The sequence below is a fragment of the Dromiciops gliroides genome, chromosome 3 (assembly GCF_019393635.1).
Source record: "Dromiciops gliroides isolate mDroGli1 chromosome 3, mDroGli1.pri, whole genome shotgun sequence".
In the NCBI taxonomy this organism is placed as follows: Eukaryota; Metazoa; Chordata; class Mammalia; order Microbiotheria; family Microbiotheriidae; genus Dromiciops; species Dromiciops gliroides.
Window position 1 is genome coordinate 45,913,642 of NC_057863.1, and position 18,919 is coordinate 45,932,560.

Consider the following 18,919-nt stretch of genomic DNA (forward strand, 5'->3'; position numbering starts at 1 on the left):
TAGTTTGATGGGAGAGAGAGAGATAGAGAGAGAGAGAGAGAGAGAGAGAGAGAGAGAGAGAGAGAGAGAGAGAGAGAGAGAGAGGGAAGGAGGGAGGGAGGGAGAGAGAGAGAGAATTTGATTTGGCAACAATTATTAGCTTGTATCATAGCAGGTATCTAAATTTCAGTTAAAGATGGGCGAAAATAAACATGAATATATGTATTTTTTCTCATTCAAGTTTTCCATCATTCTACCCTCCCCCCAATCTATCTACAGACTTTAGGTTAAGAACCCCTGCACTAAGCTCTGAGTTATAAGACAGTCGTCCATCTGCACTGTTGGAGGGTGTTTTCGCACCAGGAAGTCCATATACCAAAGAAATTATAGGTCAAGACTAAAAATTAATAATAGCAAAGAGAATTGATTTCATTTTGTTTGGTTTTCTCCCTTTCTCCACTCCTCCCCCCACCCCCCACCACCCCTGTCACCATACAAACTAATTCCACTGCTTATACCGCTACATGGCCTGTTTCTATTTTATTGTCACTTTAGGGTGGGTCCAGAGCAATCCAAATGGCTGTCCAGGTGAACATCCTCAAATACCTCTTATTTACAAGGAGTGAAAAAGGCAGTGAATTTTGCAGGTAAGAAAAGAGGGGGGAGACCGAAACAAAGTCCGAAACAGAGACAGAGACAGAGACAGAGAGACAGAGAGAGAGGGATGAAAGTTCTCCATTCACTGAGTGAGATTCCAAGTTTGCTTACTTAAGAAGTATAAACCAAAGTATAGGAATGATGTGGAATATGGTTCCTGGGAGCCACAGGCAGCTCTGCTTCATGTCTGGACACTCCAGTACCTCAATTGATTGATTCCTCTTTCCCTTCATCCTTTCCTCCACTCTCCAGGTCACAGATGTGCTTCTCCTTAGACACATTTCTCTCTCTCAAGCAAAAGAATTCCATTTCATCCTCTTGTTCCTTCCAGCTTTCACCTCTTATAAACAGTTTGGAGTCTGCCACAGAGCATCCTATCTGTTGGCTGAGATTAAAAGCCTGTGTGGTCCTTTTCTGTGCCAGGTGTGCCCCTTTGACTATGGTTGATTAGGAGAGACAGAATGTCAAAAGAAAATACTACACAATAGCAGTGGTACAGGCACAGCAGGGGAACCAAAGCATAGGGAGCTTAGGCAGCTTTGTAAATGAACGGTGAACGCTGTCACTTATCTCATCTAACTTTAGGCGATAGCCCTCAGTAAGCAGCCCCTCAGTCAATCAGTGCCAATTAGCTTCCCTTTAGTGAGAACAGTCAATCAGTCACATCATCATGATTTATCGAATGCCTTCTCTGCACCAGCCAGTGGGATTCATGCTGTATGGGGCACACAGACACACAGCAAGACTCTGATCTCACCCTCCAGGAGCATAATTACAATGGGGTTGAGGAGAAAAGACATATGCATGAAAAGACAAATATCACCAACCATTGCAGGCAGTCTGTGTGATAAGTGACAATGAAATCAGTGCCACGGTAGTCAAGGAAAGGACATGCTCACTTCTGTCTGCAGTGATTTGAAAATCTAGACGCCTCCAGGGCTTGGCAGGGTTTGGATGAGCACAGAGGAGGGGAAAGGCATCCTAGGTGAGGACCCCTGACCCAAGGTTTCATACTTCCTGTATTATAAATGAAAATGAGGGATCTCTGGGTCCATACACCTCATGAGCCATGCCATATTCTATATCTTTTTTTTTTTTTTTGGTGAGGCAATTGGGGTTAAGTGACTTGCCCAGGGTAACACAGCTAGTAAGTGTCAAATGTCTGAGGCCGGATTTGAACTCAGGTCCTCCTGAAGCCAGGGCCAGTACTCTATTCACTGTGCCACCTAGCTGCCCCCCTTTTTTGCTTTTATATATATATATATATATATATCTTTTTAACACCCTCTTTTTTATGTGCTTTGTTTTTATATTACAAACCTTTATGTTAATACAGGGCTATGCTAGAGCCAGCTCATACCTGGCCTTCAGGCTGATTGTTAAATTTTCAGGATGAATATGTTTACACCTCAGAAATACACAAATGTTATAAATAGGGGCTTTATTTTTAAAAAAATTTTGTTGACTGTCTAGATCTAAGAAAGGAAAGGAAAAATAAAGGAATGGGAAAGTGTTTTAATGTAGATTAACATTAAAAGTGTGTCAAAGGAGGGGCAGTTAGGTGGCACAGTGGATAAAGCACCAGCACTGGATTCAGGAGGACATCAGTTCAAATATGGCCTTGGACACTTGACACTTACTAGCAGTGTGACCCTGGGCAAGTCACTTAACCCTCATTGCTCCACCAAAAAAAAAAAGTGTGTCACAGGTACTTTTTATTTTTAGAGAACTGGTTAACCAGCACACTCTTAAATTATCCTATTTTCAATTCAATTCAATAAATATTTATTAAGTGCTTACTTTGTGCCAGGTACTGTGTTAAGCACTGGAGTTAGAAAAAGAGGCAAAAGATAGACCCTGCCTTCAAAGGATCTTACAATCTAATGGATTATTCTCACAAGGTAGAAACTCCATAATAAAGTTTTTTTTTTCTTTTAAAAGGAAAACTAATAATACAGTGACCTTATCTGAAAGTTCATACAACATCCCACAGTAATACTTCCCCTCTATTAAACAAGATTAACAGAAATATATTTTATCCCTCTTTCCCTCCCTGTCTTATTGAGAAAACAAAACAAAACAAAAAAACTCTAACAAGTTTCTTGTAACAAATATTCATGGGGGGGGGGGGCAGCTAGGTGGCGCAGTGGATAGAACACCAGCCCTGGAGTCAGGAGTACCTGAGTTCAAATGTGGCCTCAGACACTTAACACTTACTAGCTGTGTGACCCTGGGCAAGTCACTTAACCCCAATTGCCTCACTAAAAAAAAAAAAAATATTCATGGTAAAGTAAAATAAGTCCCCTCGGTAGCTGTAGATGAAAACATAGATGTCTCATTCTGCATCCTGATTTCGTTGCTACTTTTTTATGGATACCATATTTAATCATTGATGCTCCAAATCTGTCTGCACTGTAATGAACAGCACCCCATACACTCACACCCCAAAAACCCTTCAAATTGCTAGAGCAAGTGGATGCCTTGGATTCGCACCCAAACCCTCTTTCTTCCTTTCTATTGTAGACCAATAGAATGATGAATTTGGAGTCAGGCAGACTTAGGTTTGAATGTTTCCACAGACACTTAACTAGTGCTGTGACCTTGAGCAAATCACTTCATCTCTTTGATCCTGTTTCCTCATTTGTAAAAGGAGGGTGGTGGTCACTGTACCTACTCACAGGGCCCTTGTGAAGATAAGTGAGATAATGTAAGTAAAGTGCTATGAAACTTCACTGTATAAATGTTACCTATTGCTATTCTTTACTGTACAATACAGGCCACAAATGTGCCTCATCTAGAACCCTTATTTGCAAGGGAGTGCTTATAGGAATCTTTATTAATAAGGTTTTCTCAGACACTTACTGGCTATGTGACCAGTCACTTAACCCCAATTACCTCTTCCCACCACAAATAATAATAAGGTTCAGGTCATCAAAACTATATCTGAGGGGGCGGCTAGGTGGTGCAGTGCCAGGGCACCGGCCCTGGATTCAGGAGGACCTGAGTTCAAATCCAGCCTCAGACACTTGACACTTACTAGCTGTGTGACCCTGGGCAAGTCACTTAACCCCCATTGCCCCACAAAAACAAAAACAAAAAACAAAAAACTATATCTGAAAAAATGCATTCAGTCCCACCATGGACTGAAGGAGTTCTCAGACTTCCTAAATTTCTCTCCCTAGTGATCATTTCCCTAGGACCCCAGGGCATCCTGCTGTCTATCATACCCAGCCAATGTGAGATTGGGTCAGATCCTGACATCTCGGACAAAGTTCATCCATTCATTCATGCAAGTTGGAGTTCCAGGCACGTCCTCAGCCAATGATGGGCTCTTGGTGATTCATCCATTTAATCATTAATTGTCATGTCTCTTTCCCAGGAGAGCACATCACATGTTAGGGACAGAGAACATGTAATCTTGGAGGTGGAGAGAGATCCCCCAGCTCTAGAAATTTTCAAAGCCACCTTTCCTCATGACAAACCATTTCAGCAAGATAGCTAAGAGCCCCAACCAAGTGTCTGCTCACTGCCCAGGGAACACTTGGGCATTCCTTGGAATGTTTTCTACCTTTTCATTTAAATGCATTCCAGTTTATGCAGAACAAGCCATCGAGAACAGAAAGAAGCCCTCTCAGCAGCCTTGGCAGATACTCTGTGGACAGCAGGAGAAAAACAAAAGGTCATTGTCTGTGTCATCACATCAGAAACAAATTTTCCCTCAACGAGGGACTTTGAAGCAGACGGCTTGACTGAGCAAGTGAGTATGCACAGCTTCCATGCCTGTGATCACACTTCTCCCACCATACATGAGTACCAGTGGGGGTGACAAAGATGCCTCGTTGAGTCTATTGGCCTGGCCATTGGGATGGAGTTTAAGCCAGGCCACAGGGTAGCAAGGAGGTGGGCATCTAATGATGATGCAATGAACTTCTGCTTTCTGGATTCACAAGTACCAGGGTGGCAAAAGCCATAAGTATCATGCCCGGCCACCTCACATTCTTACTAGCCATCGTCCTGTGACTGCAATCTCAACGAGAGCGCATCTATCCCGCCTGAAAGTTCTGTTCACCTTTTCTATTTGAGATTTTGTTCTTGTTAAAAACAAGTAATACAAAATTCATGGATCATCTGACAAGAACTTTCTGTGCACATCCTATCAGGCACTGTTGATTATCTTGTTATTTTTGGTCTATGCCTGTGGTTTTATCTGGGCAGGGACATCTTGATGCTGCGACTTCCTCAACTCTTCAGTAACTAAGAGAGTTGTTTTGAGGGACTAAGAAGTGAAGTGACTTTTCCCTGACCACATGGGCAGTACACATGAGAAACAGGATTCAAACCCAGGTGTTCTTGATGCCAAGACCAGCCCTCCTTCCATTCTACCAGGTGGAATGCCATAACAAACAGATGGCATATCAGTTTGCTGAAATGTGTATGTGTATGGTTTTTTAAATCATTATAAAATATTAACAGGGCATCAACATGCAAGGACTAGACACTTCCCACCCATTTTTAACCTCCTTTTCCTGAATTACAGCTCCAGCTCTTTGAGTTTTTAGAGAAAGAAGATGTCAAGAAATTCATCTATGATAATTTACAATGGGTAAGTGAAGAGAAGATTCCTTTGTGTTGAATTGTGCTTTCATTAATATCTTATTTCTCTGGCAAAGTGCATTTCTGAGGAAGCTTATTAAGAGCACCGTGTCGGTTTTTTTGAGAGTGCCTCAGGGAAACACACGTCAAGAAAAGAAAAGCTGGTTGCTCCCTGCCTGATTCCTTGAAGAAGACTGAGTTAAAGTCTCTTTTTTCTTGGGCTAATCAGAACCTCGATGCAAGGTTTCAATGGTATCTAGGAAAAGCATAAAAATGTGGAGAACACAGTAGGGCTAGGAACTATCAGGTAAATGGCATTGGGTAAGTCACTCCTGGCCATGCCATCTCTGAAAATGATCCAATCAGAAATGTTCTCACTTAATAAAGGTATCAAGGCCAAGTGTGGTGGGGTGACTGTAACACCATCCCCATGGTAGGGTAGTTGATGTAAGAGTGTAGACGATGACAGAAATTTCAACTGGATTGAACTTGACATGACAGCAAGCCATTTAAACAGAGATACCTTGTAAGAAGCTTTTCTTTTTTCAGGATTAAAATAAATGGTTTCCTTTGAGCAACTTTGAAAATAATGTTTTCTTTTCTCTTTGCAAATAGTTCAAAGGGGAAGGAAGCCATGGAGTTATCTTATTCCTTTACAGTTTGCTCTTCTCTAGAACATTGGAAAGGTAACATCTATAATTGGAAAATTTTTGCTCAGATCTGTGCTGTAGAGTCTATTGCCATGTAACATTAATAACATTAATTTATTCTTGTACTAGAAAGGACCTTGTATCTCTCCATGAGGAACATCAAAAAAAACAGGAGCCATGTAGATTTCTTCCATAGACAGTAGTCTTTCCTATGTCTCAGATATTTCTACAGAGGTCGTGGTCAAACAAACATTTGTTAATTTTTAAAAATTAATTTAAAATACAAACGAACAGAAATCCATTTTCTCTCCAAACCATCCCTACCCTATTGGTGGGGGAAGGGGAAAGAAATATAAGATCCTTTTTAACAAATATGCATAGTCAAACAAAACGAATTTCCTCACTGGCAATGGAGATATATATATATTATATGTGTGTGTGTCCATGTGTGCACACGCACATCATTCTGTACCCTGAGTCCATCAACTTTCCATAAGAATGTAGATTTCATTCTTCATCATTGGTCCTCTGGAATTATAGATGGTCAATGAGTTGCTGAGAGTTCTTATAGCTTTCCAGTGCTGTTATTATATAAGTTGTTCTCCTGATGCTGTTCATTTCACTCTTTATCAATTCCTACAAGTCTTTAAAATTATTTTTGTATATTGATGTTATATTATAAATTATTTTGGTTCTGCTCACTTCATTTTGTATCATTTCATACAAGTCTTCTCAGATTTCTCTGAAACTATCCCTTTCATCATTTATTATAGCACAATAGAATTCTACTATAATCATATGTCACAATTTGTTCAACTATTCCCCAATTAATAAGCATGTCTTAGTTAACAGGTATTAGGCTTGGGGGTGTTTTTTTGCCACTACAAAAAAGGTTGCTATAAATATTTTTGTACATACAGGATCTCTTCCTCTTTTTTGATCTCTTTGGGATGTAGTCCTAGTAGCAATGATGTAGCTGGGTCAAAGGGCATGCACTATTTAGTAACTTTTTCTTTATAATTCTAAATTGCTTTCTAGAGTGGTTGTACCTGGGGCAGCTAGGTGGTACACTTACTAGCTGTGTGACCTTGGGCAAGTCACTTAACCCTCATTACCTCACAAAACAAAAAACAAAACAAGACAAAAAATAGAATGATTGGACCCATTCACAGCCCTTCTGACCACTGTCATTTTTTCTTTTTTGTCTGTTGAAAAAAATCAGCTGGAAACTAAACTAAATAACTTCATCCTAAAGAATTGATGGGTCCCAAAATAAATTACAGAAATGAAAGATAATTTCATTAAAGGTAAAGCCAGCAATGAGATGGCATATCAAATGTTTTGAGGTATAACTAAAGTAGTCACTAGGGTAAATTTTCTATCTTTAAGTCTTTTATTAACAAAAAAGAAAAAGAAATACGTCAATGAATTGGGCATGCAGTATAAAAACTAGAAAACCAAAAGGCATATCTACTACATGTTAGGAACCATATTGGGTACTGGGGTTACAAAAATGTTAGTGTAGACATTAGAGAAGGTTAAATGTGAGATTGTAATACAGCAGTTTTGTCGTAAGGTGTGAAGACAAAAAGCAAAAAAAAAAAAACCAAAACTTATTTTACCATAATTTTCATAAATGCACAAATATACAACTACAAGGAATATTTACTCTCTCTTGTTCTCATAGATGCAATGAGGAATACTAGGATGTAGAGTCCCTGTTCTCTAGGAGCTTACAATCTAATTGGAAAGTTGACACAATTTGAAAAGATACATGGAATGGTACAGGGGATATAATAATGACAACTGGTATTTATGTAGAACCTTAAAGTTTGCAAAACCTTACATACATCATCTCATTGATACCAGATGCTATTATTATCAGCACTTTATAGATGAGAAAACTGAAGCTCAAGAGTTTGAAATGTGGTCACACAGCTATGAAATATTTGAGGTATTATTGGAACCCATGCCTTTCTAACTCCAAGTCACAATGCTATACTACTTCTTTTTTAAAAATTTAACATGATTTAGATTTCCATAGCTTTTAAAATTTTTACAAAGCAATATATATGTATGTGGGTATATACAGACACACATATATATAGATGTACATGCATTGTTATATCTGTGTTGTATATAGATATAACAATGCATGTATGCGTTTATATGTGTACATATAAATATAACATGTATTTATATGTAACATGCCTATATGTATATACATACACATACATTAAAATTTTCATTTGAGCCTCTCAACAGCTCTGATATAGGAACAACAGGTATTTATTATCTCCCAGAAAAAAAAAATGCAGGATTTGATGACAGGATTAATAGATTTAAATCTTTTTTTTTTTTTTGAGGCATTTGGGGTTAAGTGACTTGCCCAGGATCACACAGCTAGTAAGTGTTCAAGTATCTGAGGTCGGACTTGAACTCAGGTCCTCCTGAATCCAGGGCCAATGCTCTATCCATTGTGCTACCTAGCTGCCCCTGGTGGATTTTCCTTTTCTACCTGTTCAGGCATAACTCATTGAACCCTCTCAGACTTTGGCTTCTTCATCTCCAAAATGAGGGAATGAGTCTGGATGAGCATAGCACAAAGAAGTACCTTCTAGCTACATGGTATCAGCTCTGGAAATCAAAGCTGAATTCAGTTCAAATCCATTTCTGACACTTTCTTTGTGACCTTGGGCGATTCACTTAACATTCCTATATCTCAGTGACTTCAACTATAAAAAGAGGGGATTGGACTGATCGGTCTCTAAGGACCCTTCAAACTAGAACCAGAATTCTATTATACTAAAGAGGCTTAGCCAAAGCTAGATAAATATATAAGATGAGTCCTAAAGGAATGTTACAGACAGGGAGGTACTATAGAATTTCAGGGGCAGGTAAGATCTCTTCCTGCTGATTCCTCCATCACCAAGTGCCTCACAGAGAAACTATATTAAGACAGGCAAGAATTTGACAGGTGGAGAGGGGAGAGGGACACCTTTCTAAGTAAGGAGAATACCATGAGCAAAAGCACAGGGACCAAAAAAAATGAGTAAAGTAGACTGTCTGGAAAGAAAAATTCTTGTAGACTCACAAAAGGAGACATGGACAGCGGGGCGAGGGTCTAGATACATTTACTCCAACTTACATACTCCCCTAATGGACCATCTCATTTCATAGGCTTCAGAAGGACCTTGATATCAGCACAACTCATCTGTTACAGCCAAGTGGTGGAAATTTCATTTGCAGGCAGGTGAGTTTAGAAGGGCTTCTTTTTTCTTATTAGTTTAAAGTTTTCTAACTATTCTCATTACCTAATGAAATTTATTTCTACTATTCAACAGAAGGCAAACTCCCTGTGGGCAAGAACTATATCATTTGTTTTTACTTTGTAGCCATATTAGATAAGTAGTATAAGGCCCCACTTTAGGATGTAATAAACAATTTGTAATTTTAATCGTTTGTGAATTGTAGCAAATATTTATTGAATTTTAACTAATTGTAAAGAATCTGCTGTGGGAAAGCACTTTGCTAATCGCTATTGATTCAAAGATGAAAGTAAGCTATAGCTTTGGGAGGGAGAAGCTTTAGCTTTTTTAATTCCAAAGCAGTAGTTCTCAAAACATCAGATTGCAACAAGTTGCATGGGACTTAACACTTACAATTAATGCAAGTGTATGCATGAATCTAACATGAATTTTATGGAATTTATATTTACAATTGCATTGTATGGATAAGTCTCCTGAAAATTGTATAGAATTTATACCTGAAATAGCATTTTATTTTTTTAATTTTCAAATGTTTTATTTTTCCAATTACATGTAAAAAACTATTATATATATATATATATGTGTGTGTGTATATGTATATATGCACACATATAAATGTGTATATAAGTGTATGTATGTGTATATACATATATATATACATATGTACACACACACACACACACACACACACACACACACACACACACACACACACATATATATATATATTGAGTTCCAAATTATCTCCCTCCTTTCCCAACTCAATGAGAAGGCAAGCAATTCGATATAGGTTATACAGGTGCAGTCATGCAAAACATATTTCCAAATTAGTCATGTTGTGAATAAAAACACAAACTAAAACAAATGCAACCAAGAAAAATAAAGTTGTTTTTTTTTAAGTATGTTTCGATCTGTATTCAGACTCCATCAGTTCTTTCCCTGGGGATGGATAGCATGTTTCATTATAAGTCCTTTGGAATTGTCCTGGATCATTTTATTGCTGAGAATACCCAAGTCATTCAAGTTGATTATTGTACAATGCAAGAGGATTTTGTGCACATAACTGAGTCTCCCCTCTCTCCTATAGTATGTCCTGAATCTTCCCTGCCAAGAGTAGCACTTTGGGGGAATGGTTGAATAAGTTAAGGTATATGGATGTAATATTAATTGTTATCCACTAAGGAAAAAAATGACAAAAAGGACAGATTCAGAAAACCCTGGAACAATTTGTGTGAACTGATGCAGAATAGAATGAACAGGATGAGGAGAACATTTTAGACATAGCAACATTGTTTTTTTTTTTAATTTCTGAAAGACTTGAGAATTCTGATCAGTACAATGACTAATCAAAATTCCAGAGATCTTAGCATGAAGCTGGCTTCCCAGTTCCTAGAGAAGTGACAGAACCGTAGATGGAGAATCAGATCTTTTCAGGTACAACCAATGTGTACATTTGTTTTGTTCAGTTTTCCTTATTTTCACAAAAGAGGGCTTTCCTTTGAAGGAGGAGAGGAATGAGGAGGGCAGTGTATTGATGCCAAAAAATAAGAAAAGAAAGAAATGAATGTTTAAAAATACACAGAAGAGAACAGGAGGAATTTTACATTTTCTTCTATTTTTTCATTCTTTTGATTCTGTTTGACTGATTCCTTGGTGTCTCATGGAGTCATTAGCTTCCAACTGTCCAATTCGAATTTTTAAGGCATTGTTTTCTTCAGTCAGATTATGCACCTCCTTTTCCATTTGGCCAAATGAGATTTTAAGGAATTGTTTTCTTCAGTCAATCTTTGTGCTTCCTTTTCCAAGCTGCTGATTCTTTTTTCATAATTTTCTTGTGTTGCTTTCATTTCTCTCCCCATTTTTTCTTCTACCTCTCTCAATTGATTTTTTTCTCAATTTATTTTTTAAATCCTTTTTAAGCTCTTCCAAAAAGGCTTTTTGGTATTGAGACCAATTCATCTTCCCTCTTGAGGCTTCACATGTTGGCAATTTGAAAGTATTGTCCTCATCTGAGTTTGTGTTTAGCTCTTCTCTGTCAACACAGAAGCTCTCAATGGTAAGGGCTCTTTTTTGTTTCTTACTCATATTGGAGCTTTTTTTTTTTTAAAGTTGAGGTCTGCTCCTGGGGCCCCAGGGTCACTGTTTCAAGCTTCTTGTGCTAGGAAATAGGGTCTGTGTCACCGGCTTTCTATGCTGAGGCCTCTATTGCTCATGCATTTCTCACCACCCTGGGCTTGCTCCCAGCATGCTGGGATGGCCAGGTCTGGTCGTGACTTTCCTATGGGTGGCCTTTTAGCTGGCAGCCTACCCTCTCAACTGGTGCTGGTGGATCTCACCACTGGCCTGCTGCGCCACCAGCTTGCTGAGTCAGGATCAAGGGGCCTCAGTTGCTCAGCTATGGCCTAGAGCTTCCTGCTGACTTGCCTGGACTCCCTCCAAGCTACACTGTGCTGAGGTATCCTGCACTCAAACAGGAGGAATTTCAAAAGGGGATACAGGCAGGTAAAAGACTGTGAATACCACTGTATTAAATTTATTATATATTTTTAAAAATGAGTTGTACATAAAAAGAGATCAATGGTTTCATGTATAATTGTCTCTTCATTCTGCTTTGTATATGGAAATATTCATGTCTGCTGATGGTTATCAAGTTTATAAGCAACTTTTTTTTTAAAGAAAAAATATTGTAATGAGCTCCCCACCCCCCTAAAGAAGTTTAAGAACCCCTGACATAGACCTTGACTTTAAAAAAAGCTTACAACCGGGGGCAGCTAGATGGCGCAGTGGATAAAGCACCAGCCCTGAAGTCAGGAGTACCTGAGTTCAAATCCAGCCTCAGACACTTAACACTTACTGGTTGTGTGACCCTGAGCAAGTCACTTAATCCCAAGTGCCTCAAAAAAAGGCTTATAACCTAATAGTGTAGATGAGACAGCTACATAAGTACCTATAATCCAAGACAGAATATAACTACAATGAAATAGTCCAAAAGATGTGCTAAAATCATTTAAAAAATAACTGATTGAAACATCTTTGCTGATTACATAGTATTGTACATACAATGTCATTTCAGTTCCCAACCTTTATAGATGAGGAAACTGAGGCAAAATAATAATATCTAGTATAAATATAGTGCTTTAAGGATTGCAAAGCATTTTTTACAAATACTGTGTCCTTTTATCCTCACAACAATGCTGGGAGATAAATGCTATTATTATCATCATATAATGCTATTATTATCATAGCTGAGGAAAGAGAGGCAGACCGTTTAGGTGACTTGACCAGGATCACACAGCTAGTAAGTTTTGAGGCCAGATTCAAACTTGGGTCTTCCTGGACCCAATTTCAGAGCTCTATCCACTGTACCACCTAGGTGCCTATCTAATGACAGAGTTAATAAATGGCAGAGGTGGGGTGTGAATTGAGTTCTCTTCTGACTCCAGCTCTTTCCAGTAAACTTCATTCTACCACTATCAAGAGGTACTAGAGGTGGCTTCAGGAAGGCAGTGGCATCTGAGTTGGGCCTTGAATAAAGGGAGGATTTGAATTAACAGATATGGGGATAATGAGCAAAGGCACCAAGATGGTAGAAAGCAGAACAGAGATGAGAGAGAAGAAGGCTGGTCAGGCTATGAGATAAAGCTGGAAACAGTCTAGAGCTAGACTGTGGAGCAGTGTACATGCCAGAACAAGGGATTTATATTTTATATGGACAACAGTAGGGAGCCACTGGAGGTTTCCAGGTGGAAGAATAAGATGGTGTGAGAAGAATATGGGCCACAGGAAGAAGGATGGATTGAAGAGGCAAGACTTCTGAGGAGGCCACTGAAATCCTCTAAATGAGAAATGTAAAGGGATTAAATGAGGGTGGGGGCAGTAGGAGTGGAAAAGAGGGGCCTGGATTGGAGAGCTATTTCAGGAGTATATACCAACTCCATGGCAGGCTTGACTATTTATTTGATGAGGGTGGTAAGGAAGGATGAGTCAAAGCTGGTACTGAGGTTTCAAGGATGACTGGGAGGTAATGATGCCATCAGTGAAAATAGAAGTGAGGGGGAGGAGCAGGTGTTTGGGTTCTTTTGGGGGGCTGGAAGATGGGTGAACTATTGAAATAGTGAAGCTATTACATCCTTCATAGTGGTGTTAACATCTGCTAGGAGGAATTGAAGAACTAAAAGCAAAGATGAGCTTTAAAAAGAGGTTTTTGGGCAGCCAGGTGGTGCAGTGGATAAAGCACAGGCCCTAGATTCAGGAGGACCTGAGTTCAAATCCAACTCAAACACTTGACATTTACTAGCTGTGTGACCCTGGGAAAGTCACTTAACCCTCATTGCCCTACAGCAAAAAAAAAAAAAAAAGCTTTGAGAGAAGTGGAAGGACAAGAGATTAGTATCAGAGAAGGACATCTCAGAGCTCTTGATTTTGGATATGGAATAACTTTGAGTAATGGTGAGCTGTAAGGCATTTTGGTCAACTGTGAGAACCTTGTCTTAGAAGAACGAACAGCTTGGATATTGACATCTCTGAGGTTACTGGCAGAGAAAGGGTACAGGGAGAAACTGTAAACCAGGTGAGGATTCACTGAGACAGTGGAGGGTCACAGGTGACAAACCAGGATCAGAGACCTGAAGTTCAAAAGCAAAGAGACTGTAGAATGTTGTTTGTCCTTCTTTCTCAAAGAGGACCATGACATCGGGGTGATGTCATGACTTACACTGAATTGAATTTCAGTGAAGGAGGGCTGTGCACAGTCCCAAGCCTCACTCTCTCCTCCTGAGCCATCTAGGTCCTGTGGCAAGATATAGATCAGCACTACTGGAGATGACCCTGGATGTTTAAGGTAATTAGGGTTAAGATGACTTACCTAGGATCACACAGCTAATAAGTGTCTGAGGTGAGATTTGAACTCAGGTCCTCTCAAATTCGGGACCATAGATGTATCCACTGTGCCACTTACCTGCCCCATTTGTAAAGTGATAGTAGTTCAGCAAGGGTTGAGAAATGTCAACTGGGGTCAAGAAGTATGTATCCAGGGGCAGCTAGGCGGCACAGTCGATGAAGCACTGGGCCTGAATTCAGGAAGACCTGAGTTCAAATCTGGCCTCAGACACTTGACACTTACTAGCTATGTGACCCTGGACAAGTCACCTAACCCTCATTTTCCTGCAAAAAGAGAGAGAGAGAGAGAGAGAGAGAGAGAGAGAGAGAGAGAGAGAGAGAGAGAGAGAAGTGTGTATCCTCCTCTTCCTCCTGGCTTCCTGAGTCAAGGATAAGTAGCTAAATGAGTGGCCGGCCATGGAGAGAACAACATTCCAGTCAATAAGAGGAGGGAGAAGGGAAGAAAAAGGAAGACATGTAGGATCAACTGGTACTTAACAGTGGAATAGAGATCCTGAAGGGAAACTGGACAGGAACCATGGAGAGAAGTATTAGAAAGGGGAAGACTGGAGTGAGCAGAATTGAGTGTAGGGACAGGAGGAGATAACAATAAGAAGAGATTTTTGCCCAGTGTGGTATGCCTACATGGTAAGGATTAGGGGAGTTAGAAGCTAGAAAAGATGCAGGGAGGGCGTATAGTTTGGAAAGAATTCTGAACCATAGCTAATTAGAACCTGGGGTAACTGAATGGAGACCTAGAGAGAGAAGGGAATTTGTACTACCTTAATTACAAGGGAAGGAGGGTACCAAGTAGGCAGAGATAATAAATGGAGAAACTTATAGAATTAATTAAGCTTATCCCCTCAATTTAATGGTTCCCACTCCACCCCTATCATAAGAAAGAGAGTAGCACGATGCAGGAGAAAATGTGATGGATTTCAAGTAAAAGGACCTGAATCCTGCTTTATCCATTAATTCCTTGTGACCTGGGCAGATATCAGGTCTCCGGGCCTCAGTTTCCTCATTTGTAAAATGAAGGGTTTATGGGGGCAGCAAGGTGGCACAGTGGATAAAACACCAGTCCTGGATTCTGGAGGACCTGAGTTCAAATTCGGCCTCAGATACTTGACACTTAACTAGCTGTGTGACCCTGGGTAAGTCACTTAACCCTCATTATCCCACCCCACCCCCTAAAAATGAAGTGTTTAGATTAAATGGCCTCTACTATTTCTTCTAGCTCCAAGTCTATGATATCTCAAGAGAGGTGAGTTATTTTTAAAATGTCCTAATAACATAAAGTATATGGCTTGGATGGAGATGATTGACTTAAGTTCTTTTCAAATACAATAAATATTGCAAAGCACATATTATGTATGGGCAAATGTTCTATTACTCTTTTTAATAGCCTGTATGGAAATCACTAGGTGGCTCAGTGGATAGAGGACCAGATTTGAGTCAGTAAGACCTGAGTTCAAATCTGCCCTCAGATCACTCACTAGCTGTGTGACCCTGGGCAAGTCACTTAAACATGTTTATCTTAGTTTCCTCATCTGTCAAATGAGCCAGAGAAGAAAATGACAAACCACTCCAGTGTCTTTGCCCAAAAAAACCCTAAATGAGGTCTCAAAGAGTCAGACACCACTGAAATGAATCAACAAGGATAAAATGGAAATCCCTTAAATGAGACCTGCTAGAAGAACTCTTTGGGAACCAAAAGACTGTTTCATCTAGAAGAGTTTAATCCTTAGATTTCTTCAGTCACAACCACTGAAGTCAGTTATCAGAAGCAAGTAAAGGTCTCTCATCTTCGTGCTGCCTCCAAATAACCATCTGGGGCATGTTTCCATCTAGGCTCTTCTAAACCTCATCTTAACAGGAAGAGCAAGTCCCCATGTCTTCAATGGCTACCAGCAAGGAAATTCTCAAGACCTACTGCATGGAGTCCTGGCCCGCAGTGAGGTAGGCTACTTACAGTGGAAGAAGGACAGCTCTGAGCATCAAAAGCTCTCACAGGTGAGAGGGATTTTAGGGGACTGCAGACTTCATTTGAGTCAACAACATGATATGGAAAAACAAAAACAACCCCCAAAAGTTAATGAATTTGAGTTACATCAAGATAACCAGGTAGGGGTATGCCTGGTTCCCAAAAGCTGGTTGTTAAATTTTGAACATGGGTGGATATATATATATATATATAATCAGAAACTGGCAAATAGGGGCAGCTAGGTGGTGCAGTAGATAAAACCAGTCCTGGATTCAGGAGGACTTGAGTTCAAATCTGACCTCAGACATGACATTTACTAGCTGTGTGACCCTGGGCAAGTCACTTAACCCTCATTGCCCCCCCCAAAAAAAACCCACCAAAAACAAACACACACACACAAAACAAAAAATAAATTAAAATCACCATATCACATCCTGCCCAGTCTTTTTACATATATAACCTATATCAGATTGGTTGCTGTCTTGTGGAGGGGGGAGGAAAGGGAAGGAGAGAGAAAAATTTGGAAGTAGAAATCTTATGAAAATGAATGTTGAAAACTACCTTTACATGTAACTGGAAAAATAAAATAAATGTTTGATACAGAAACTGGCAAATACTACATATCAGAACTTGATTTATTATTTTGTTGACTTGCTAGACTTGAGAGAATTAATAATGCAGATTCAACTTAAAAGTGTTTCTTCTATACATTTTTTTGAGAGTCAGTTGTTAAATATTTAACAACATGTCCTTGTTTCCAAGGATAAGGAGGTCATAGGCCCATTCATGCTCTGTCCTGGTTGGATAACATCTATTGCACTGTGTTCAGTCCTGCCCCCATATTTTAGAAAAGACATTGATAAGCTGGAACCCAATAAGAAAAAGGTAACCATATGAGAAAAGAGCCTCCAGGTCTTGCTCTACAACTGAGTATGGTCATCCAAAAAAGAGAGGAAGAGGGGGCAAAGAGGGAGGGTCTTTTTTTAAATAATATTTTATTTTATTCCCAATTACTTATAAAATAATTTTAACATTCATCTTTTTAAATTTGAAGTTTCAAATTCTCTCCCTCACTCCCTTCCCTGCCCTGAGATGGTAGTTACACATGTGTAATCAGGCAAAATCTATTTTCCTATTAGCTGGGTTGTGAAAAAAACACAAACAAAAAAACCATGAAAAAAATAAAGGGAAAATAGCATGCTTCGATCTGCGTGCAGACTTTTTCAGTTCTTCCTCAGGAGGTGGATAGCACTTTTCATCATAAGTTCCAGAATTGTATTGGATCATTGTATTACTGAGAATAGTCAAGTCACCCACAGTTGTTCATCGTACAATGTTGCTGTTACTGTATACAATGTTTTCCTGGTTCTGCTCACTTCACTTTTTATCTGAAATCTTCTTGCTCATCATTTCTTATAGCACAATAGCATTCCATTGCAACATGGTCAGCATTATGGCATTTGAAAGGCTGTATGTGGAAGAGGGATTGGGTTTATTCAATTTGGTCCCATAGGAAAGAATCAAGAACAAAAGGTGAAAAGGGGGAAACTGAGGCTTAGAGAATTAGCTAATAATTGGGTGGTTCTAAAAGTGGAATCAGGAAGTACTCAGGAAGCGGTGAGTTCCTCCTCCTTGAGAGTCTGCAAGAGGAGTCTGGATGACCATTTATCAGTGAAGATGGAGCCTGAATTCTTTTTCAGGTGTGGTTCAGACCTTATGGTGACTGAGATCCTGAACAATTTCAAAATTCTGTGTCTCTGACAGTTTATTTGGATTTCTCAAATATAAACCCAAACACTGATACTTTGGTACTGTTCTATCATTCCCCAAGGTAAATGATAGTTACTATAAACATGCATTTCTTCAAAAAGATCTTTGTGGTTCAGCAGGCAAAAATGTGTGCCTAACTACTAGCCTTTTTTTTAAGTCAGGGTTTAAAAAAATCATTAAAATGTGTGGCCTTCCTCTTAGAATTCCTCATTCATCCAACTTCCTCTCCAAAGAGCTTTCCAGCTGTGGGTATTTACAACATCTGCTAAGCTAGAAACTAAAAATACAGCAAGGAAAAGTCTAACCATTGAATTAAATGAGATGTGATTCTGTGATGACGAACAGTCTTCACAGTGCGAATGTAAACACACAAATGCTAAACAACTGAGAAATGAGGCTTCTCTGTTTTCATAAAACCATCTCATCTCAAAATTCACAGATGGGGAGCCAAGTTATTTGAAAAAGAGGGCTTCACAGAAGCTGTCCACTCATGACTGACTGGGATAACAGAGCTCAGACAAGACCACTGAGGACACCCCATCAAACAGAATGCTTCTTGAGTTTTCCACTAGGCCCTTCCATTCCCAGCACCCAAAGGAATAAATAACAAGCATTGTCTTTAGACCAAGACCATAGCAATGCATCTGTCTCCACAGTGGGCCATCAGCAAGTCACCTGCTCTGATGGCCATGTGCAATGCAGAACTGACTCTAGTGTGAGAAAGTTCCAGGTTCGAATGAGCTTAGAGAGAGATGTAAATTAGAGGTACCCAGCTGAGTCATTGTTCTACTGGGCAGAGCTTAAAGTACAAGTCTGACCTCCATTCCAACTTCTTTCCTCCCCTGCTTTTCTAAGCCCAATCCTCCTCCTTGCTACCATCTTTAACCTTGGTCCTTGGAATGGGGTCTTTTCTGGCTAGACTTTCTGCATAATCAATCTCTAGTTCCAAGTCAGAGCTTCAACTTCTTCTGTCACTGGAACCCTGGTTAACTTCTATCAAGTATTCATCTCAGACACAAATATTTTTTAAAATAATAAATAAGGTACAAAAATTCTTTGTTGCTATTTGTTCAGTCGTTTCAGTCATGTCTGACTCTCCACAACCCCATTTTAGGGTTTTCTTGGCAAAGATACTGGAG

The 18,919-nt window shown here is 39.5% G+C and overlaps 1 protein-coding gene across 1 annotated transcript in view; it reads left to right on the forward strand.

Moving 5' to 3' along the window:
- The window catches only part of MINDY4B (MINDY family member 4B), a 48,638-nt gene that overhangs the window by 8,922 nt on the left and 20,797 nt on the right, over positions 1-18,919 (forward strand). Inside the window, exons 5-10 of the mRNA XM_043991881.1 lie at positions 535-626; positions 4,228-4,393; positions 5,174-5,239; positions 5,845-5,915; positions 9,060-9,132; positions 15,878-16,039. Of these exons, the coding sequence (XP_043847816.1) occupies positions 535-626; positions 4,228-4,393; positions 5,174-5,239; positions 5,845-5,915; positions 9,060-9,132; positions 15,878-16,039 (630 nt within the window). The remainder of the gene's footprint in view (positions 1-534; positions 627-4,227; positions 4,394-5,173; positions 5,240-5,844; positions 5,916-9,059; positions 9,133-15,877; positions 16,040-18,919) is intronic.